General features: G+C 33.6%; 1 protein-coding gene across 9 annotated transcripts in view; it reads right to left on the bottom strand.

Annotated features, from left to right (window-relative positions):
* Positions 1-1,555: 1,555 nt before the first annotated feature.
* Positions 1,556-25,166, bottom strand: part of CACNA2D1 (calcium voltage-gated channel auxiliary subunit alpha2delta 1) — a 591,296-nt gene continuing 567,685 nt past the window's right edge. For 7 of the 9 annotated variants that reach the window (XM_066238143.1, XM_066238145.1, XM_066238146.1 and 4 more), the window contains one exon: positions 1,556-5,197. In XM_066238143.1, coding sequence (XP_066094240.1) covers positions 5,081-5,197 — 117 coding nt within the window. In that variant the 3' untranslated portion in view covers positions 1,556-5,080. Of the gene's footprint in view, positions 5,198-24,568; positions 24,658-25,166 lie in introns of all 9 variants that reach the window. The other 2 variants (XM_066238142.1, XM_066238148.1) reach the window with 1 other exon arrangement.

Here is a 25,166-nt window from a genome sequence, read left to right as displayed (position 1 = left end):
AATTCAAAGGCCTGTTGAATATATTGCAAAGAGACTAACAAAAGTGTGTCTATAGATATGCAAAGAAATATTTTAATTCTAGGTGTATAACTCTAGAAAGAAATAGAGTTACTGGGCAGCAGTGGGTGTTTGATTTTCCTGTTTGGCTGAAATGGAGATGTTCTGAATGTGTTTGCAGGCAGGAAGGAAGTCTGTAGAAAAGGGAGACTGACCATGCTTGAGAAAGGATAACTGATGAAACGCGGTCCCTGAGGAAGGGGTGTGGTGGCATCAGGATGATTGATAGAGGAAATGAGGGTTGAGGATTGATTGAGGAGATAAATTGGTACAGAATGGAGCCAGATGTTCAAAAAAAAAAAAGTGTTATCTACCTTACACTTTTAAGTAGGGTTTTTCCTGTTAAAATGCCTTGATCAGAAACAGTCAAATGTTTCGGAACCACCAGCATTGGCACCCATATACCACCTTCCTCCCACTCGGAGGTAGTTTTGCTCTCTTATGAGAGTCCCCAGACAGAAAAATAGTCTTACTTTATACTAGATTCCACACAGTATCAGGGTCATTCCTTTATTATTAGATGAGCACAGGGTGGCACGTGGTAAGCTGGTATGTATCAGTGGAAAAGAAACCTAATAGTTTTATAAAAAACTCTTTACAGTACACTTCATGTTTCAGCTGGTATGAAATAGCTAGCAAAATATTTAAATGCAGTCAGATGTAATTAAAGGTATGCATAGTTCAGATATTTTAAAATGTTTCATTCAAACTGTTTTCCCAAGGTCTTTAAAGAAATATGGAAACATTTTTGCCTAAATGTTTGGATTTCTTTTTTAACAATAGAAGTCTGATTTCACATTTCTAACTGCCTTGATGGCGACAGCACACAAGAAGGGTCAGAATTATGTGAAGCAGTTGCAAGTAAATTTGTCTATCTGTGTTGAGGTTGCTATTGTAGCAGTACTTTGCAATTCCAACTCATTTTCACAATCCAGAATTCTCTCCACAGGAAGGTGGCTTTCTTAAAATATATTTATAACAGAGACCACTGTCTCTTTCAACTGAATTTTAAATAATTAAATAATCCAAACTGTAGTGACTTTAAATGATAAACTTTTATTCTGAATATACTGTTTTTGCACAAGATTTAACACAACATTATCTGGGATTATAAATATTTTTATAACAGTATTATACAAATTTTTACAAAATGTTTTTTATCAGGCTAGTTAATTTCCGCAAAAGTGTCAAGAGAACATAATAAATGGGAGAAAAGAACTTTTGTTCACAAAGCCACTTGGCCTTTTGCATGGATGCACACTGAGCATTTTAATAAAAGTATCCTAAAAAGCATGATCCAACAATCATACAGCACAACAAAAAAGATAGCTCTGTCAGGTCACACTGTAAACTCAACTGGCATCTATACAAGACAGTATCCCATTAGTCTCAGAGGAACTTCTTGTGTGAATTATGTGAGCTGCATGAATAGGGTACATGAAACTATTGGTAAGCATTGCCTAAGCCTCTGAAGTGCTAGGATTTTTTCAACACTTGATATATTTGTTTTATTGACTAGCTCTTTACAGAAATGCACACTGTTTATTAGCAATATTAACATTCTGCTATGGGAAAACAAAAGTTCCAGATAATAATAAAATATTTGAAATTGTGAGCAAGTGAAATAATCATTCTATTCTACATTTTTAAAAAAATTTACAACATCCATTTGTTTCACTAGATCAAACTCTATACCTCTAGACATATAATGTTAACTAACATAATCAGTGGAATAATTTAGAGTTTTAAATTAAGACATAGAATTTAAGCTTTGGTGGTGAGAAAGATTTAAAGGAGATGAAAAATACAATAGAGCATCAAATAAGCAAGTAACACTTGGGTTGCAAAGGTCACTTAAAAGGGATACTGCCTATTTGAACCCAATAAGGCCAGTTTTAAAGTTAATAAAAGGAATATTATAAGAAAACTTACAAATGGCAGCAACACTGTTTAGTTTTTTTCCAAGTTAAGCAGTAATGCCTCAAGCATAGAAACATGATAAAAGATCATACTAAATCTTATAGACCCAGGACCTAAAAATCTCTCAATCAAACTTGCTAACTATGTCATGTTAAAAACCTGTTACAAATATGGACCACGATTGTTGTTTGGCAGTAATGCTGGTTGTTCAAAAGAAGAAAACCATTAAAGTAAAATTTGTTCCTGTTACTGAACACCAATGCAAGACTTATTTGAAATGATTTTAATGACAAACTACATTGAGCTGCATCAGTATAACAAAAATGAAATAAGTGATGATTTGATTTTAAAAGCTTTTTTCCTGATCTCTTGTACTTTTTAGTCTTTGAAAAATCAATATTTATAATATGCTATAATTTAAGTTCTTAATTAAAACTCAAAGAAAAATCCTCAATTAAGTATAACAATTTGATGGGATGAGTGTTACTGTCTTATAAGAAAGTAAATACACTAAAGGCATAAAGGCTAGTATTAGGACTCAATAATTTTTACAGAGTGTGTCCTTATCCAATTTATAATCATGTATGTGGTTGTCATATTGGTTTATTATGTATAGCAGAAAATAAATGATCATAGCAAGACTCATGCATGTAAATATATTTTTATGGCAAATGAAATCAAATAGGACCCTGCCAAGAGATGCCAAGTTTAACTGTGATTAATACAACAATTTCGTAGTCAACGAATACATACCATTTCAGTGACATTAGCCATGAAAATATATTTGATAGATTTTAAAGATAATTTTAAGGTAGTTTGTTGTATGCTGGAAGCAATTCAGTTGTTTTAATGTGTTGCTTATATACACAAACTCACATAATTTTATATTTTGATATCCCCTTCCCAACACTTTCATGATTTAAAATAGTCTAGCAAAAGTTAACAGTAAGTTTTAAATATTTAATTAACAAACAACATGATTTAAACATATTGTTACTAGAGTGAGAAGTTCCATATTTTTAAAATCACTTTGGTGTTTTCTAAAATGTCAATACCAGGTACAAATGATACTACAAAACCACAACAATGCATTAGAAATGGTAACTCATGTTAACTCTTAGAACAATAGTTGGCAAAGTGAATCAGTTTCCCCCTTCCCCCATTTTAAATAAAAAAATACTTTAAATAAGGAAATGTACACAAATGTTATCTAGGGTATATTGGCAAAGGAGGGAATTACAAATGTATGCAAAGCTAAAGACTAAAGAAATGTATCTTTTAAGCTATGCTAAGGAATTGGTTGTATCTTTGATATGTAGAGAATATTAAAGCATGCTGGATAATGTTAATAAGATTTTGACTAAAAAATTATATATGAGAAAATTTCCAGCATATACACACACCGATATTTGGCATGTTCAAAAGAAAAGAACAAATGCATTTTACCATAAAAAATATCTGCATACTTCCAGCCTTCAGTAGAATTATTCACGACAACTAGAGTTACACATTCATTGTTTTTACTCTTTCTTCAAATACTATTTACTCCTGAAAATAACTTTTAAAAGCATAAATAATATTCTGTTTACATATTAATCTATAATGAAATATTTGAAATACTATGCTAACCATTTTCACCAATGAGGCTGTATAAAAACAATTCTGATTATTCATAATCAAGTATTCATGTGCATACATATAGATTCAAGGTTTCCTATTTGTTCAGATTATTGTAAAACCCTCACCGACCTGCACAGGACTTTTGGTTAAGTGATCATACCATTTAGAATGGAGGGATAACGCAGTAGGAGCAGCAGCAGCAGAAAGTTTTGGATTGTATGTGCCACTATTCAAACGAACAAAGAGGAAACCTAAGATGAATCTTCACTGAGAACATATATGTACTTTTCAAAAAATAAATGTGTCAAATCTGATTTATGTACTTAAAATATCTGTACATAGGTTTTCAGGCAAAAGCACGAATCTGTATAAAATCCGTTAATTCCCATTTCACCATTTACCTAACCCAATCATTCGGCATTTACATTGCACAGTATATTCAGAGTAGTTTAACGACATTTTAAAAGATGACTTAATTGCATTACATTGCAAGGTTCAGTCTTACATAACAATAATGTCACTCAGTTAACTTTTCAATGGACTATACTCTAAGAGAAAAAAACTGAAAGTTAAAATAAGCATGCAAAATACCCTTAGTAACCAAAGTTTATTTATCACAAGAAAAAACACCTTCCCTCCCCCAACAAGCTTTTCTTAGAGCATTTTTAAATATCTGGCTAGTACTACATAACTTTAGCGTGAACAAAAGGAACATTACATTGAAGCACTTATTAAGGGCTTAACATTTATGAGGAAATAGGTCACATATTCAAATTTCACCCTCAAGCACCTTTAGTTGACTAATTTCTTAGTTATTATTTTCAAACAATCAATTTATTACCCCGCCATAACTTAATTGGTCATCATTTGTGTTATATTTTTGGCAGATAAGCCATTCTTCATAAGGCATTTTATTCATGGCATTTTTTTATAGAAAATCAGCCATTTTATTTATTTCAACAGAAAACATCATTGTTAATTCTCTCTTTCTCTCATTCTCTCTCTCTGTATATTTCAAACAACTACTCAAAGTGGGAAATAATTTTTAGCAGAAGAATAAGTGAAGGCAAAAAATAACTCTTTTCCCCTAGATTTTCTTGGTAAAAGAACAAGAATTGCAGCAATTGAGAATTCCAGGTCCAGATCAAGACAATTGGTATGATTCATAAACAGTTGTGTGGGGAGCCCTTTCACAAGAAATCACCAACATGGCAACAAGAAACTCTCGAATTTCCAGTAGAACACATAGAGAATTTTGCTTTGATATGATACATGAGTGATGCAACATTCACACAAGTTTAAGGATCTGGCACCCTGCAGTGCAGCCAGTGGGCGCCCTATGAGTCCGTGCCTTATGTTGACGCCATGTTCTGGGCCCAGCTAATGTTCTGCTGATTCCATGGCTGACCCTGTGTCAATGCGATAGAGGGCTCCTGTTTTGGCAGGGTCTGGAGTTTAACTATACAGAGTTGGTTTTGGAAGGTCATAACTGGCAGTGTCTGATGCCAGATGAAAGCCAAAGGAGTACAAACTGTACTCCAATGATGGACCACAGGGAGGGATTTAATCCAGAAACGCCACCGCAGTCAGTATAATCCTCCTGTTGGAAAGAAAAGGAGAGAAAAATCCTGAAAAATATTTAGTAAGACACCTTTCAACGAACCCAGGTTTATTCCACTTCTGAACTCACCTTATAAAATGGCTTTCATTTAAATCCAAATAAATTACATTCTCCTAGATTTTATTGTTCAGTGATTTTTGATAAAGCAATATCTTTAGTACCATTTAGAATGCTTTATAATTTTATTGTAGACTCTGATGACAATATAAGAAATATTTTAATAGTGAATCCTGTTTAGAGTAATATACCTATTTCTAAATAAAGAAAATTTTATGGGATCAAATGTTTCTATGTATTTATAAATACAAGAAATAAAAATAATATTTAATAGTATGTTTTATAATTCCCATGAATTATGATTTTAGCAATTATACTGTATTAGACAAATACTTTGACTGGTAAAATAAATAAATTTGAGACGTGAACTTCCATTTCCCGTATCCTTTACACCTGGCTTGAAGCCCAAGGTCCTTGCCTTGAGCCCGAGGTTGCTAGCTTGAGCAAGGGGTCACTCACTTTGCTCAAGCCCATCCCCACCCCAGTCAAGGTAGCTATGAGAAAGTAATCAGTGAACAACTAAGAAGACTAAGGAGCCACAACAAAGAATTGATAAATTGATGCTTCTCATCTCCCTCCTATCTGTCCCTATAAGTCCTTCTCTCTGTCTCTGTCACACACACAAAAAAAGTATTTACTAATCAAAGGTTCACCTTCCAATAATTAAAATAATTAGTTATATATGTAAGTAAACAAATTTAAATTTACTTTGTAAGTAAATTATACAAAGATTATGAACTCCCAGGAAATAGAACATTGACTCTTTTTGATCACAAGGGTTTAATACAATGGCTGCCACCCAATAAATAAGTAAAATTTCTTTCATGAATTATATGTTAAGGTAGCCTAACTCTTTTAAAGAGAAATCTCAGAAAAAAAAGAATCTATTAAGGAAAATTTTAATTTCCAAAGTTAGGGCCTAAATCTAAAGACAATCACTAAAAAATGGTCAGTTCTTAGTCCTCATCATATTTGACTGTGGGGAGCATTGGGCAATGTACAATAAATACTCTCTGAAGTATTTTGTTACGCATCTTTTTTCTACACTTGTTTGTGGTTCTTCTTACTCTTTTTGGCTCGACCTTGTTCTCTTCATGATCTATCTCTACATGCAAGATTTCCAGGAGTTAGTTTTTACTCTTATTTTCTTCTTTATTTATCATCTTTCTATGTGATCTAATCCAGTCCTCTAGCTTTAAGTTTCACACAACTCTTAATTACTCATTACTCTAGAGTTATTAATATAAAAAAGATTTTTTTAAAAAAATTCAGTTTTATTAAGTTACAATTGACAAGTAAAATTATAAGATATGTAAGTATACACTGTGTTGACTTAATATTATGAATGAACTATCCCATCAAGATAACTAATACATCTATCACTTTTTTTCCTTTGGTGAGAATATGTAGTATCTATTCCATTAGCAAACTTAGATTTAACAGTGTAACCAACATAGTCACCAATTATAGTCACCATGGTTTAGTCCTCATGCCTTACCCTTCTACCAGCCTCTCCCCATTTTCCCCAGATTCTGGCAACCACTTTGTTTATACAAATTTTTATTTATTTTTAAAATTTTTTAAGATTCCAAATATAAATGATACCATGCCATATTTGTCTTTCTCTGCTTGGTCTATTTCACTTAATACCTTCAAAGTCCATCCATGTTTTTGCAACTGTTAATATGTGACTTTTTGGCCCTGGCTGGTTGGCTCAGTAGTCGAGTACTGACCTGGTGTGTGAATATCCTGGGTTTGATTACTGTTCAGGGCACAAAAGAGAAGCACCCATCTGCTTCCCCACCCCTCCCCCTCTCACTTCTCTCTCTCTCTCTCTCTCTCCTCTCCTTCTGCAGCCATGGTTTAATTAGAGCGAGTTGGCCCCATGCACTGAGGATGGCCCCATGGCTCCCACCTCTGGCGCTAAATAATGGCTCTGGTTGCAACTGAACAAAAGCCCCAGATGAGCAGAGCATCACCCCCTAGTAGGTTTACCGGTGGATCCTGGTTGGGGCGCAGACGGGATTCTGTCTCTGCCTTCTCTCCTCTCACAAAATAAACAAACAAATAAATAAAAGATTTGACTTTTTAATGGTTGAAACTATTTCCACATCTTGTCTATCTATTATAAATAATGATGCACAGAACACAGAAGTACAAATATCTTTTCCAGTTAGTGTTTTTATATTCTTTGGATAAATACCCAGAAGTGGAATTTCTAGATAATACAGTAGTTCAGCTTTTGAATTTTTTGAGGAATCTATACTTTTTCTATAGTGGCAGTAACAGTTTACATTCCCACCATCAATGCACAAAGCTTCTTTTTACTCCATATCCTTGCCAGCATTTATCTCTTGTGTTTTTGACAATAGCCATTTTAACAGGAATGAGGTGATATTCACTGTGGTTTTGATTTGCAGCTCTCTGATGATTAGTGATGTTGAGCATCTTTCCATGTGCTTGTTGGCTATCTGTAGGTCTTTGGGAAAATGTCTATTCAGATCCTCTGCCCATTTTTAATTGGATTATTTATTGATATTGAGTCTTATGAGTTCTTTATATATTTTAGATACTTTCCCTTATCAGATATAATCTGTAAATATTTCTTCCCAAACAGTAGATTGCCTTTTATTCATCTATGTTTTTCATTTCCTTTGCTGTGCCGAATCTTTTAAATTCAATGTAGTCCCATTTGTTTGCATTGATTTTTGGTTCACAGTGTAAGATAGTGGTCAAGTGTCATTCTTTCCGTATGGTTGTTCAGTTTTCCCAGCACCACTTATTGAATCAACAATTCATTTTCTAGTGTATAGTCTTTGCTCCTTTGTCATAAGTTAATGTTACATACGGGTGGTTTATTTCTGGGCTCTCTATTCTGTTCCATTGTTCTGTGTCTTTTTTAAAATGATTGTACTGTACTGTTTTCACTACTGTGGTTATGTAATACAGTTTCAAATCAAGAAGTGTGATGCCTTCACCTTTGTTCTTTCTCAAATTTGCTTTGGCTATGAGTTTTCTGTGATTTCATACATAGTGTAGGTTTGTTCCATTTCTGTGAAAAATGCCACTGGAATTTTGATAGTGATTGCATTGAACCTATAAATTGCTTTGGATAGTATAGACACTTTAACAATAATATTCTAATTTATAAACAGTAAATATTGTTCCATTTACTTGTGACTTTCAATTTTTTCATTAATGTCTTATTGTTTTTAGTGTATAGTTCTTTCACCTTTCTGGTTAAATTTATTCCTAGGTATTTTATTTTTCTTTGATGCAGTTGCAAAGAGAATTAATCTTTTTCTGAAAGTTCAATGTTAATGTATAGAAATGTCACTGACTTTTGTATATTGACTGTGTATCATGCAATTTTTAAAATTTGCTTACAAATTCTAACAGTTTTATGGTAGTCTCTAGGGTTTTCATTACATAAGACAATGTCATCTGCAAATAAAGACAGTTTCACTTGTTATTTTCCAATTTGGATGCCTTTTATTTCTGTGTGTGTGTGTGTGTGTGTGTGTGTGTGTGTGTGTGACAGAGACAGAGAGGGAGAGACAGACAGGAAGGGAGAGAGATGAAAAGCATCAGTTCTTTATTGCGGCCTCTTAGTTGTTCATTGCTTGCTTTCTCACATGTGCCCTGACCAGGAGGCTAGAGCAGAGTGAGTGACCCTGTGATCAAGCCAGCGACCTTGGGCTCAAGCTGGTGAGCTTTGCTCAAGCCACCAGATGAGCCTGTGCTCAAGGTGGCAACCTCAGGTTTTTGAACCTGGGTCCTCCACGTCCCAGTCCAATGCTCTATCCACTGTGCCACCGCCTGGTCAGGCCCTTTTATTTCTTTTTATTGCCAAATGCTCTATACAGAACTTCCATTACTATCTTGATAATAGTAGTGAGAGTAGGCATCCTTGTCTTGTTCTTGAATTTAGAGGAAAAGCTTTTAGCTTTTTACCATTGAGTATGATGTTATTAGCTGTGTACTTGTCATGCATGGCTGTTATTGAGATATGTACCTTCAATACCATCTTGTTGAGAGTTTTAGCAAAATGCATGTTAAATACGGTATGCTTTTTGTGCACTTGTTGAGAATATCACCTGGTTTTTATCCTCCAGTTTGTTAATGTTGTATATTATATGAATTGATTTGCAGACGTTAAACCATCCTTGCATCCCTGGAATAATTCCCATTTAATCATGGTATATGATCCTTTTAATGTATTGTTGAATTTAGTTTGTTTAGGATTCATCAAGAATATTGGCTGTAATTTTCTTTTCTGTAGTCTCCTTGTCTGGTTTTGGTACCATGCTAAGCCTGGGCTTGGAAAATAAGTTTAGAAGTGTTCCCTCCTCTTAACTTTTGGAAAGATTTGAGGATTGTTATTAATTCTTAAGTGTTTGGTAGAATTCACTGGTGAACCTGTTGGTCCTGGATTTTTGTTTGTTGGGAGGTTTTTGATAATTGATTCAATATTTTTACTAGTAAATTATCTGTTTAAATTTTGTATTTATTCATGATTGTCTTAATAAGCTATGTGTTTCTAGAATGTATCCATTTCTTCTGTTGTTCAAATTTGTTGCATATAATTGTTAATAGTAGTCTCTTTGATCCTTTGTATTTCTTTGATGTCAATTTTAACATTTTTCATTTCTAATTTTATTAGTCCTCTTTCTTTTTTTCCTTGGGAAATCCAGCTAATGGTTTGCTCATTTCGATTATCTTTTTCAAAGAACCAACTGTGTTTCATTGATATTTTCTATTATCTTTTTAGTTTCTATTTCATTTATTTTTTACTATAATCTTTGTTATTCCCTGACATTGCAATTAGTTCTTTTCCTAAATCCCACAGGTATAAATTTAAGTTGTTTATTTGAGATCTCTTTTAATTCTTATTATAAGTATTTATCACCATGAACTTTCCTTTCAGAAGTACTTTGCTACTCTCATAGTTTTGGTATGTTTTATTTCCATTTCCATTTGTCTCAAGATATTTTTTTTATTTCTTGTTTGATTTCTTCTTTGAGTCATGGTTGCTTAGTAGCATGTTGCTTAATCTTCACATATTTGTGAATTTTCCAGTTTTCTTCATGTAATTGACTTCTAATGTCATATGCTGTGGTCAGAAAAGATGCTTGATATAATTTCTACTTAATATAATAATCTTATGTTCTATGATGGAAAATGTTCCACATGCACTCTAGAATATGTATTCTGTTTTGGGATAGAATGTTGTTAATGTCTCTTAAATTCTATTGCTCTAAATTGTCATTTAACTCCAAAGTCCCCTCATTGATTTCCTGTCTGGAAGGTCTATATATTGATAAAAATAGACAATTAAAGCCACCTATTATTATTGTACAATATCTATTTATCCCAGTTGGTCTGTTAATATTTGATTGATATATTTAGATGTTTCTATGTTGATGTATAAATATTTACAAATGTTATATCCTCTTGTTAAATGACCCCTTTATCATTATATAATGACTTTGTCTCTTATTAGAATTTTTGTCTGAAAGTCTATTTTGCCTAAGGAAAGCTACCCAAGTTTTCTTTTAGTTTCCACTTGCATGGGATATTATTTTCTATTTCTTAATTTTCAAATGGTGTGTGTCCATAAATCTGAGGTGTGTGTGTCTCTTGTACACAGCTCTATAATGGTGTCTTTTTTTAAAAAGAATCCATTCAGCTAATTTATGTCTTTCAACTGTAGAATTTAGTCCATTTTCATTTAAGATAATTATTGATAGGTATGGATCATTTTGTTGTTTCCAAATTCCTGTTTCTTTTTCTTCTCTTGCTCTCTTTCTTTGCAATTTATATATTCCTACAGTGGTATGTTTAGACCCCTTCTCCTTTATATTTTGTGTGTCTAGTATGTGTTTTTGCTTTGTGGTTACAAAGGTTCACATAAAACATCTTATACCACTGTATTTTAAGCTGGTAACATCTTAAGTTCAAATGCATTCCAAAGCTCAACATATTTTTAACCTTTCCCTGCCACATTTTATTTTTGAGGTCACAATTTACATATTTTATCTTGTGTAATTATTAATTGTGTTATAGTTATTTTCACTATATTTTTTGGATTAAGACCTATTATTTATTGGGAAAATTTGCAAAGCTCTGTGTAACACATTGCATAAATTACCTCAATTGTATCTCATCGATGCCCTATGAGGTAGTTTATGTCCAGATTTTACAGAGAATGTAGGTTTCAAAAAATAAGCAATTTGTGCATGACCACACTGCTAAGAACTCAAACTATAATATGAACATGATCTGACTCACATACTAGGATGAACTATTTTAAAAATTATATTCAATATAAGTGATTAATCTACCACCATTATAATATAAAATTCTGAATTGAACTATATATTCACTTTTATCAATGCGATTTATACTTTCATATGTTTTCCTGTTACTAATTAGCACTGTTTTGCCTCTACCTAAAGAAATGTTTTTTAACATTTCCTGTAAGGCATGTTTAGTGGTTATAACTCCTTCAGTTTTTGCTTGTCTCAAAACTCTATCTCCTTCAATTCTGAAGGACAATTTTTCTGGGTATTCATGGTTAGCAGGTATTTTCTTCAGCACTTTGAATATTATGTGCCACTATCTTCAGGCCTGAAAACTTTCTGCTGAAAATCTGATAGTCTTAGGGGTTCCCTTGTATAGAACAAGTTGCTTTTTTCTAAATACTTTTTTGTCCTAGTTGTATTTCTTTAAATAAATTTTTATTAATTTTAATGGGTGACATCAATAAATCAGGGTACATATGTTCAAAGAAAACATGTCCAGGTTATATTGTCATTCAGTTATTTTGCATACCCATCACCCAAAGTCAGATTGTCCTCCATCACCTTCTATCTAGTTTTCTTTGTGCCCATCCCATTCCCCCTTCCCCTCTCCCTCCTTCTCCTTCCCCATAACCACCACACTCTTGTCCATGTCTCTTAGTCTCGTTTTTATGTCCCACCTATGTATGGAATCATGCAGTTCTTAGTTTTTTCTGATTTACTTATTTCACTCCGTATAATGTTATCAAGATCCCACCATTTTGCTGTAAATGATCCGATGTCATCATTTCTTATGGCTGAGTAGTATTCCATAGTGTATATGTACCACATCTTCTTTATCCTGTCACCTAATGAAGCTTCTTGGTTGTTTCATGTCTTGGCCACTGTGAACAATGCTGCAATGAAAATGGGGCTGCATGTGTCTTTACATATCAATGTTTCTGAGTTTTGGGGGTATATACCCAGTAGAGGGATAGCTGAGTCATAAGGTAGTTCTATTTTCAGTTTTTTGAGGAACCACCATACTTTCTTCCACAATGGTTGTACTACTTTACAGTCCCACCAACAGTGAATGAGGGTTCCTTTTTCTCCACAGCCTCTCCAGCATTTGCTATTACCTGTCTTGTTGATAATAGCTAATCTAACAGGTGTGAGGTGGTATCTCATTGTAGTTTTGATTTGCATTTCTCTAATAACTAATGAAGATGAGCATCTTTTCATATATCTGTTGGCCATTTGTATTTCTTCCTGGGAGAAGTGTCTGTTCATGTCCTCTTCCCATTTTTTTTATTGGGTTGTTTGTTTGTTGTTGAGTTTTATGAGTTCTTTGTATATTTTGGATATTAGGCCCTTATCTGAGCTGTTGTTTGAAAATATCATTTCCCATTTAGTTGGCTGTCTGTTTATTTTGTTATCAGTTTCTCTTGCTGAGCAAAAACTTAGTCTGATGTAGTCCCATTCATTTATTTTTGCTTTCACTTCTCTTGCCTTTGGAGTCAAATTCATAAAATGCTCTTTAAAACCAAAGTCCATGAGTTTAGAACCTATGTCTTCTTCTATGTACTTTATTGTTTCAGGTCTTATATTTAGTTCTTTGATCCATTTTGAATTAATTTAGTACAAGGGGACAAACTATAGTCGAGTTTCATTCTTTTGCATGTGGCTTTCCAGTTTTCCCAGCACCATTTGTTGAAGAGGCTTCCTTTTATCCATTGTGTGTTGTTGGCCCCTTTATCGAAAATTATTTGACCATATATATGTGGTTTTATTTCTCGATTTTCTATTCTGTTCCATTGGTCTGAGTGTCTATTTTTCTGCCAATACCACGCTGTTTTGATTGTCGTGGCTCTATAATATAGTTTGAAGTCAGGTATTGTAATGCCTCCAGCTTCATTCTTTTTCCTTAGGATTGCTTTGGTATTTGGGTTTTTTTAAAGTTCCAAATAAATCTGATGATTTCTTGTTCCATTTCTTTAAAAAATGTCATTGGAATTTGATGAGAATTGCATTAAATTTTTATATTGCTTTGGGTAATATGGCCATTTTGATTATATTTATTCTTCCTATTCAAGAACAAGGAATATTTTTCTATCTCATTTTATCTTTTTCGATTTCCTTAAACAATGCTTTGTAGTTTTCATTATATAGGTCCTTTACACTCTTTGTTATGTTTATTCCTATGTATTTTTTTGTTGTTGCAATTGTGAAGGGGATTATTTTTTTGAGTTTGGTTTCTAATGTTTCATTGTTGGCACATAGAAAGGCTATTGACTTCTGTATGTTAATTTTATATCCTGCGACCTTACTGTATTGGTTTATTGTTTCTAGTAAACTTTTTGTGGAGTCTTTGGGGTTTTCGATGTAAAAGATCATATCATCTGCAAAAACTGATATCTTTATTTCTTTTCTGATATGGATGCCTTTTATTTCTTTGTCTTGTCTGATTGCTCTGGCTAGAACTTCTAGCACCACATTAAATAAGAGTGGAGATAGTGGACAATCCTGTCTTGTTCCTGATTTAAGGGGGAAAGTCTTCAGTTTTTTACCATTTAATATGATGTTAGCTGATGGTTTATCATATATGGCCTTTATCATGTTGAGATATTTTCCTTCTATACCCATTTTGTTGAGTGTCTTAAACATCAAGTTGTGTATTATTTTATTGAATGCCTTTTCTGCATCTATTGATAAGATCATGTGGCTTTTGTTCTTTGTTTTGTTGATATGGTGTATTACGTTAACTGTTTTATGTATCTTGAACCATCCTTGAGATTCTGGGATGAATCCCACTTGATCATGATGTATTATTTTTTTAATATGTTGTTGTATTCGATTTGCTAGTATTTTGTTTAGCATTTTAGCATCTGTATTCATTAGAAATAATGGTCTGTAGTTTTCTTTTTTTTTTTTTTGCCATCCTTGCCAGGTTTTGGTATGAGGGTTATGTCGGCCTCATAAAATGTGTTTGAAAGTATTACTTCTTCAGTTTTTTGGAAGACTTTGAGTAGAATAGAAACCAAGTCTTCTTTGAATGTTTCATAGAATTCACTAGTATAACCGTCTGGGCCTGGATTTTTTTTTTTTTTAAGATTTTATTTATTCATTATAGAGAGGAGAGAGAGAGAGAGAGAAGGGGGGAGGAGAGCAGAAAGCATCAACTCCCATATGTGCCTTGACCAGGCAAGCCCAGGGTTTAGAACCGGCAATGTCAACGTTTCCAGGTTAATACTTTATCCATGGATTTTTTATTTTGGGGGAGGTTTTTAATAGTTTTTTTTTCTATTTCCTCCCTGCTATTTGGTCTGTTTAGGCTTCTGCTTCTTCATGACTCAGTCTAGGAAGGTTGTATTGTTCTAGGAAATTATCCATTACTTCTAGATTGTTGAATTTGGTGGCATATAGTTTTTCATAGTATTCTACAATAATTCTTTGTATATTTATGATGTCTGTGGTGATTTCTCCTCTTTCATTTGGATTTGTTTATATGAGTCCTTTCTCTTTTTTCCTTGATGAGTTTTGCCAAGGGTTTGTCAATTTTGTTGATCTTTTCAAAGAACCAGCTCCTTGTTTAACTGATTTTTTCTATAGTTTTTCTGTACTCTATTTCATTTATTTCTGCTCTGATTTTTATTATTTTCTTTCTTTGGCTGGTTTTGGGTTGTCATTGTTCTTCTTTTTCTAGTTCCTTAAGGTGTGAAGTTAAGTGGTTTACTTGGGCTCTCTCTTGTTTGTTCATATAGGTCTGAAGTGATATGAACTTCCCTCTTATTACTGCTTTTGCTGCATCCCAGAGATTCTGATATGTCTTATTGTCATTTTCATTTGTCTGTATATATCTTTTTTTTTTGCTGATAAATTTTGTACTTTAATTTTTGCAATCAGCTATGATGCCGTGAGATACAAGTATAAACTTCCATTGTACATCCAGAAAAGAAAAAGCACATTAATATATATTTAGCCCAACAGCTTATTCCCCTAAAAATTTTTTTTAATGTAAATAAAACTAATTTATTTTCAGTGTAAAAACTTGGTATAAACAAATTCAAAATATTATATACAGTAAATTAATATATCTTTTTATCTCTGAGCTTATTTCTTCCTTGACCCATTTATTTTTTAAAAGTATGTTGTTTAGTTTTCATATTTTGGTGGGTTTTCCCCCCCCTTTTTTTGCAGTTGAATTCTAGTTTCAAGGCTTTAAGATCAGAAAATATACTTGGTGCAACTTCAGTTTTTCTGAATTTGCTGATGTTATTTTTGTGGCCCAACATCTGGTCAATTCTTGAGAATGTTCCATGTACACTAGAGAAAAATGTATACTCTGTCACTTTGGGATTAAATGTCCTGTAGATGTCTATCATATCCATGTGCTCTAGTGCTTGGTTTAAGGCCAATATATATTTATTGATTTTCTGTTTGGATGAACGTTCTAGAGCCATCAGCGGTGTATTGAGGTCTCCAAATTTGATTGTATTTTTGTCAGGTTTTTTTTACGTCAATAAGTAGCTGTCTTATATATTTTGGTGCTCCTTGGTTTGGTGCATATATATTAAGGATTGTTATGTCTTCTTGATACAGAGTCCCCTTAATCATTATGAAATGACCATTTTTGTCTCTGAGTACTTTTTCTGTCTTGTAATCAGCATTATTATAAATGAGTATTGCTACACTTGCTTTTTCCTTTGGATGTTATTTGCTTAGAATATTATTTTCCAGCCTTTTACTTTGAATTTGTTTTTATCCTTGTTGCTTAGATGTGTTTCTTGTAGGCAGCATACAGTTGGATTTTCTTTTTTAATCCATTCTGCTACTGTGTCTTTTTATTGGTGTTTAACCCATTTACATTTAGTGTAATTATTGACACTTGTGGGTTCCCTATTGCCATTTTATAAATTGCTTTCTGTTAGTTTTGTATCTTGACTCTTCTCTTTTGTTTTTCTATCATTTGTTTTTGTTTGGTTGTATTCCATACTTCTTTCCTCTGTTGCTACCTTTTTTACGTCATGTGCTTCTGTGGTGGTTTTTTCACTGGTGGTTACCATTAAGTAATGAAAAGGGTACCTACCATGTTCATTGTAGTACACTATCTTATGAGTGCTTCTGCACTCCATCATCCTTTGCTACTATTAATTTCCACCCTCTCCCCCCCTTTTATGTTTTTGTTGTCACAGTCTAAATTTGGTTTTATTGTGTTCTTGGAGTAGGTTTTACTTATGGTTTGGTTTTTTTCTTTGTATCTGGTTGGAAACCCCCCTTTAGTATTTCCTGGTGTGCGGGTTTTCTGATGATAAATTCCCTCATCTTTCCTGTATCTGTGAATGTTTTTATTTCTCCTTTGTATTTGAAGGATAGCTATGATAGGTATAGTATTCTTGGCTGAAAGTTCCTCTCTTTCAGAATGGGGTCCACTCTCTTCTAGCTTGTAGAGTTTCTGCTGAGAAATCTGATGATAATCTAATAGGCCTTTCTTTATATGTTGTATTCTTCTTTTCCCTGGCTGCCTTGAGAATTTTTTTTCTTTGTCATTGGTTTATTGCAATTTCATTATGATGTGCCTTGGAGTAGGTTTGTTGGGGTTAAGAAAACTCGGTGTTCTTTTTGCTTCTTGAATTTGAGGCTTTATTTCTTTCCACAGGCTCGGGAAGTTCTCGTCTATTATTTGTTTAAATATGTTCTCCATTCCATTTTCTCTCTCTTCTCCCTCTGATATACCTATTATTCTTATGTTAGTCTTTTTGATGGAGTCAGACAATTCCTGTAGGGCTATTTTTTTTTTTTTAATTTTTGAGTGTCTCTCTTCTTCTCTCTGTTGTGCCTCATGTTGCTTGTCTTCTATGTCACTAATCCTACCTTCTATCTGGCCTGTTCTATTAGCTAAGCTTGTTACCTCGTTTTTCAGTTCATGAATTGAGTTTTTCATCTCTGTTTGATTTGTTTTTATAGTTTCAATTTTCTTGGTAATATATTCTTTGTGTTCATTGACTTATTTTCTGAACTCCCTAAATTGCCTTTCTGTGTTTTCTTGTATATCTCTGAGTATTTTTAGGATTTCTATTTTAAATTCTCTGTCATTTAGCTCCAAGGTTTCCAATATATTAAATTTTTTCTCCATAGATTTTTCCTCATCTATCTCTGCTACATCTCTGTCTTTTGTATCCATGATATTCGATTTCCTTTTCCGTAGTGGCATCTGAGTGTGGTTTTGTTGATAGTACTTCATTTTCAGTGTGAGCGACTTCCAGATGCTCCAAGGATAGATTTTTCTGTCTCTTGTTGAAGAATTTGTTGAAACTTTGGGGAGATTTATCAGCAGCGCTCCTCACGGTGCCATTTCTCTGATGTCACTGCTCTAATTCCTTTTAAGATACTCTCCTTATCTTCTATTTTGATAATTTAATTGTAATTTGTCTCAGTGTAAGTTCTCTTTTTTACTGAAATATAGCATTGTGTAAATTTAATGTATTCAACATATTTCATGCATCTATATACTGTAATATAAATGTCATTTTAGCAATAATTAGTACCTTTTTGTTACATAATAATCCTTTCTTTGTAGTAGTTATAATAAAATTCTAGTCTTTTAGTCAGTTTGATGATTTTACTATAATGTTGTTATCTGTATCCACTGTACCATGCATTACATATCTAAAACTTATTTACTACTTGTTGTAAGTCTACAGACTTGAACAACAGCTAACCTATTCTCTAACCCATTTATTCTCTGCTTGACTTTTTAAGATTCCACATATAAGTGATGGCATACAATGTACTTGTTTTTTTCTGATTTATCTCACTTAGCATAATATGCTGCAGTTCTATCTATGTTGTTAAGAATGACAGAATATCTACTGCTTCTTTTTTATCCATTCATCAAGAATGGACACTTAGGTTGTTTTCATATCTTGGCTATGTGCATAATGCTACAATAAACACAGGAGTACAGATACCTATTTGACATACTGTCTTCATTTCCTTTGGTCATATATCCAAAAGTGGAATTACTAGATCATATGCTTGATCTATTTTAAATTATTTGACAAATTTCCATATTGTTTTCCATACTGATTGCATCAATTTACATTCCAACCAACAGTTTATAAAGGTTCCCTTTTTCCACAGTCTGGCCAGTACTTGTTGTCTCTTATCATCTTGATGAAGCCACTTCACCAATTGTGAGGTGGTATCTCACTGTGGTTTTTATATTTCCCTAACAATTAGTGATGTTGAGCAGTATTACATGTACCTATTGGCCATTCAAAAGTCTTCTTTGGAAAAACATCTGCTTATATTTTATGCTCATTTTTTAGTTGGATTTAAAAAAATTTTATTTGTATGAGTTTTTTATATATTTCAGATATTAACTCCTTATCTAAAACAGTTTGTACAAAATTTCACACATTTTGTTGGTTGCCATTTTTCTCCTCTTGCTGTGCAGAAGGAAGTGTTCAAGTCTGACACGTCCCATTTGCTGATTTTCACTTTTACCATTGTACTTTTGGTGTCATACCCAAAAATCATTGCCAAGACCAACGTCAAGAAGCTTCTTCCCTATGTTTTCTTCTAGGTCTGTTGGGGCCTTTTATCTTGTTACTTTATTTAGTATATATATTTTGTTTCTTCATTTTCTTAGATTCTCTGTGTTCCTTTCTGTGCATTAGATAAAACAGCTACTTATTTAAGTTTTGAAGTAGATATTTCTTGGTGACTTTCAGTAGTTGAGAGTGTGTCACTGCCTGACATTGTCCAAGGCAGGGACTCAGTCAGCACCTAGATTCAAGTTGAAGAAAAAGCAAGCGGCTTTTAAAGTGTGCAAATAGATGTCTTTCAGGGACAGCTCCCTCTGTATTGAACTCTGGGAGAATAGTTGGTTAAGAACTTTATTTGCAGTAGTACTGCAGATCCTGTGAATGTCATCCCTGCTGGCCACCAGAGTCATAATAAAGGGGTGGGTGCATTCTTAGAGTGGCAGCTCATAAGCCAAGATGCCAGATATGTTCAAAAGTCTTATCACGAACCCAGAGAACTGGAGTGGGTTAGAGGATTAATATGGAGGAAGCGCCCACTGCACCCTGCCCTGCAGGGAGGATCACAGCCCCTAAATGTCTGCAAAATTAGAAGACATACTTAGGCAAATGCATTTAAAGTATGCAAATATCTTCTCATAGGGAAAGACTGAAATTAAGACATTTCTGTTTGCTCCCCTCCCCAAGCCTTTGAGAGTACACCCACAGTGAGTCCCTTCTAGGCCCATTAGGAAGTATTTGTGTAGGGGTCACTCAGGTGGATTCCTTTCAGAGGGAATTTCTCTGTTTATAGGTGCAGGTTTGGTGTGTCTGTGTGTTTTTGGGCCTACTGTGTTACTACCTTAGAACAGAACCTCAATAACTTACATTTTTATATCTTTAGCCCTGAATTCTCCTCTAATCTACACATTCGTTGATCTCTATCACCTGTGCTTTTATGTGTCTCAGAAAGATCTCAAGCTTTCCCCAAAACATTGTTTTTCTAAGCGACACTTTGAGGAATAGTGAATCAGTTCAAAGATAAGTCATGGGTGTTTCCTCCTTGTTTCTCAAATCTATCCCATCAGCATGTCTTCTTAATCTAGCTTCAAAATATCTTCCGAAACCCACTACTTCTCACCATCTCATGTCCCAGTCATATCACTTCCTGCCTATACTCCTGTAAAAGCTGCCTCATTTGCTTCATTGCTTCTACTCTTGCCCTCTTATAATCTTTTCCTCCAAATCAGTCTTCTAATAACCATATATCATCTCATTTCACTTCCTTCTTAAAATTTCTTATCACTCAACAGAATGAAATCTAAATTTCTTACAAGGCCAACAAGGCATTCTATGACATGGCTTGTGGCTGCCTCTCCACCTCCACCCTCTGGTATTTCCCTCCATTCCCTCAGCGCTCATTCCGCTCCAGTCACATCAGCTATCACTGCAACAGTCAAGGTTTTTACTATCTCAGAGCTTTTGTGCTTGTCCTATTTTTCTGTTGTTCAAATACTTTTCCCTCTGGGTAGGTTTTTCAGATGAAAAATAGGTTTCTCAGTTACATTTGAATTTCAGATTAAAAACAAATTACATTTTGGTTTAGACAAATCTCAAATATCTCACAAGTGGATAGCAGGAGTATTGTATAGTAAGTACTTGATAAATAGTCAGTACTCAATAAAGTAGCACAATATTGATTGGTTAGAAACACTATGGACATAAGAAGTAAACCTTTAAGTTAGTATTTCATTTTACGAGGAGGATCTCCCAATTTTGTTTAAGTATTAATTTGATAGAATGGAAAATTAGAACATAAACAAGACCCATTAATGCATTAAAATATATTTTGTCAAAGAAACTCTTACTAGTTTTAAAATTATAGAAATGTATTATGGAGAAAAAACATCTTTGTCTTGAATCCATTGTTTTCTTTTTCTATTTTTACTGGGTTTTGTTTGTTTGTTTCATTTCCTCTGTGTGATGATGAGATATATTTGTTTCAGTGTGGAAGGCAGTAGTTTAGATAAGTTATTTGTAGTGCCTAAAGTCTGTACATTGATTCACACTGAAAAATCTGCCTTTTCTGTTTCCTGACCATGTTTTCTCAAATGTTTTGCAAGGGCAATCACATATGTTTTGCAAGGGCAATCACATATATCAAGATTTGAAATAATTTTATGAAAGTAAATTATAAGTTACACTCTAAATCACAAATGCATTGATATGGGTGAAACTTCAGCATTTCTCTGTCTTAAAGGGACCAAACTCCCACTAACAACACGACCAGATAAATCAAGTCTGATTTATAAAGATTACTATAGTAGACAAAAGAGATTGGCACCTGTTTTCCATATGACACATTAAAAAAGAAAAAGGATACAGAGCCACTATTTTATATATACTGCTCACAAACATTAGGGGATATTTTATACTCCATATTCATTTTGAAATATTCCCTAACATTTGTGAGCAGTATATTTGGTTATGTTAAAATACAGTTTAGAGCAATTTTATTAGATTTCCTTCTAGGGATGTCTCTAAAAGGACTTTTAATAAAGAAAACACTGAGAATTCCTAATTCCTATTTTCTTTTCAAGTACTCATTAAAATAAACCAACATCTAAACTGCAGTTACATTCATATGACTTCCCCAAGGCTAACTTTTTAAGATCATGTATAGTGGTGGCTAAAATGTCTTCCATTTTCCCTCTTTAAACAAGTATTATTAAAACTTTACTCTGCCTTTCTTTCCACAGCCAGAACCTGGGGTGACTAACTGCATATTGTGAGAAAAAAATGACTTTTAATTTATTTAAATAAATGTATAAATTTTACAAGAGAAAGTTTTCTGATCACTGGCTAAGAAGTTTTTACTCTTTCCTTTCTGAATTATAGTCATTATTTCCTTCAAAAGGCAAATCACTAGTGAAGACATCCACCAAATTATGCTTACCCTTTGAATTTAGATAGGTCTGTACTTAAGTCACCCATAGCAGCTTTAAAAAAAATCTATAAAATTCCCGAACAAATAATTTGTTCTCCTACACAGCACTTTAACATACTTAACATATCTTACATTAACTCATGAGGTAGGTAGTATATTGATTCAGATATTAAAATGTACATATATACACACATTTATTTCTGCATAGTCATTTTTCATGTACCCAATGTGTTTTTATAAATTAGGTTTTCATAAAATTAATTTCATCAATGCACACATATTGGCTTGCTTTAATTTCTTCTAGGTCTCACTTGACCACTAGTGTTTTAATAAAGTCCTCATAGTGCAGTGCAGGGCCCCATGTCCTTTTCAGACTCCAAAGGGTGGAAGAGTCCTAGCTTTAGACAGCCACTCTTTCAATGCTTTGAGAGACATCATACGTTAGAAGATGACACCACCATTCCAGATTTCCTCTGAGCACAATCTAATCCATGCAAATTCCTAGTTATAGCAGACTAACACTGATGCTTACACTGTAGGCTTTATTGGTCAAAAATGCAGAGAACTGCCAACTAATCCCTTTTTTTGTAATATTTTATTATTTTTATCAACTTCCTATTGTTTCAGAGAAAATACTTCCTTAACTCTAAACATTGCATAGAGTAAATTCACTGTACCACACTGTGTTTTAAAAGTCCTCACCCCAAGCTTTGTTATATATTTCTCCAGGACACAAAATATCAAGAAATCCCAGATGTGCTCTTTTCATCTTTCAAAAATTATTTTAGACCCTGGCTAGTTGGCTCAGCGGAAGAGCAATAGCCTGGTGCGTGGAAGTCCCGGGTTTGATTCCCAGCCAGGGCACACAGGAGAAGCGCCCATCTACTCCTCCACCCTTCCCCCTATCTTTTCTCTCTATCTCTCTCTTTCCCTCCCACAGCCAAGGCTCCATTGGAGCAAAGATGGCCCGGGCGCTGAGGATGGCTCCATGACCTCAGCCTCGGGCACTAGAATGGCTCTGATTGCAGCAGAGCAACGCCCAGAGGAATCAAGCATCGCCCCCAAGTGGGCATGCCGGGTGGATCCCGGTCGGTGCATGCAGGAGTCTGTCTGTCTGTATCCCACCCCAGTCTACCCCCCCTCCAGCTTCTCACTTTGGGGGGGGAATTATTTTGATAAAATATATTGATCCCATCTAGTTGGGTTTATGGTGATATTTTTCTTGGTAAATTTATAGTTATGATGAAAGAATAAAAAATCATCAGAGGAAAATTTAAAATTATACTTTTGGCAAATCTTATGTAAAAAAATGTATTTCATTGTTACTTATAGATTTTTAAAGCAAAGGTAAAATTGGAAGTGACCTTTTAAAAAAGAAGTTGACTGAATACTTGCATCTGTTTCCCACTAGTCTTCACCTGTAAAATATACTGTAATAATTTTTTACCCTTAAGTTTTAGTTTGCTCATTTCTATCATGCTTACAAATAGGGACAAGTATAAAAAATGTGATTTTACAATACTTTTAATATGTAAATGGTATGATTATGATACCAGAAATCACTTCTAGACATCAATTTAAAAAATATGTCCATATAGAAAGATAATTTAAACCAGATAGCTTTCCTTCATGTCGAATTTCTTTCTGTGAAAACCATTATTTTATTATCCCAGGAGAAATTCAGTTGTGTTTTAATATCCCTCTGCAGTGCACTTCCCTCCATCCCCTGATAAGCTCACTCTACTTATAGTAATGGCCACATCTCCATCTAGTGGTTTCCTAATCAATGAATACCTGGACAACAATAAAAGAACATAACCAAAGTGCTCAAGTAGCAATAATCATAGTAAGTCCAAAGCATCAGAAAAATTGCAAAATCATAAATGGAACCCTGAACAAAAACTCAGGCCCTAAAACATCTATTTAGTCATATTGATTATGAAATTCAGATCAATGATAAAAAGGTAGTAATGATAATTTTGCTCTTGATAATGTATGTGATGTTAAACAAAATGTATTTAAAAATTGGAAGCTCTTATACTAAAATATTTCAATAAGATCATCATTTTGGTAATAAAAATCTAAAGAGTTGTTTAAACCATATTTGTTTAAAAAAGAAAAAAGTGGAATGATACATTTATTATGCAGTGATTGATAAGCTTGAAATAACTCATTATTTTTATGTTAGTATCTCTTGAAAATAAATTGAGACGACCAGCTCTAATGATTATTCTTAGGATACTTCTCTTTAGTAAAATTTAGACATCATGAAGCATGTATAATTTTTTCTCCACATTGACTTCATGTCTATTAAAAACCCTATGAGAAAATACTGATTTTAAAATAAATGCAGAATGCTGTTATATTCTATTTAAGATTAGAAACTTATGCAACATTTGAAATGAGTTATTCACAAAACATTAGAATTGGGATTTTAATAATCTTGTTTCAGGACAATTATAGTGCATTTAGGGATATGGATTTTTTTTTTTAATTTCAAGCCAAACACAAAAACAAAGAAAAATTAGAGAAAGTGACTGACCATCCACACCACATGAAAACTTGCAGTAAAATGAAGATAGGAGCTGACATCATGGTACAGGCACGACTCGTTGTGCATACAAGTTGATCCTATTAATAACGGGCAAAGTAGCAAGTACAGGAAAAGGAAAGAAAACACAAAAAGAAGACATACAAGATGAGATTTCATGCAATTTGCTGGCAGTTAGCAGTTTATGTGAGCCTCCATCCAGTGCAGATTCAGTGACCATCGCAAGTAAGCATTACCAAACATTCCACTGCTAAAGAACAAAGACATTATTAGCACCGTAAGCTACTGAGCAAGAGTTGTACTTTCACGCACAATCCACTGTATAATTTACAGAAACTTGAATTATTGAGATTATTTTCTCAAATCTTTTTGATGCCTTGATTAAAATATAAAGTTTCCTAGAGTGAAAATACTTTTCAGAATAGGGTTTTTATATGATCTTTAAAGTTCATCTGAATGAATTTCACCTCAGTCTTTGATGGCAAGTAGTTAATAAGCAGTTCCCTTAATGAGTGACAATATCCCTGGGGAATGATTTGACATGTGCAAAGCTCTTAAAGGTATAGTAGATAAAACAATGAATGTACAC

This window comes from Saccopteryx bilineata, chromosome 7 (genome assembly GCF_036850765.1).
Source record: "Saccopteryx bilineata isolate mSacBil1 chromosome 7, mSacBil1_pri_phased_curated, whole genome shotgun sequence".
Taxonomy (NCBI): Eukaryota; Metazoa; Chordata; class Mammalia; order Chiroptera; family Emballonuridae; genus Saccopteryx; species Saccopteryx bilineata.
The sequence above is the reverse complement of the archived record's forward strand: the minus strand, read 5'-3'. Positions and strand labels throughout refer to the sequence as shown.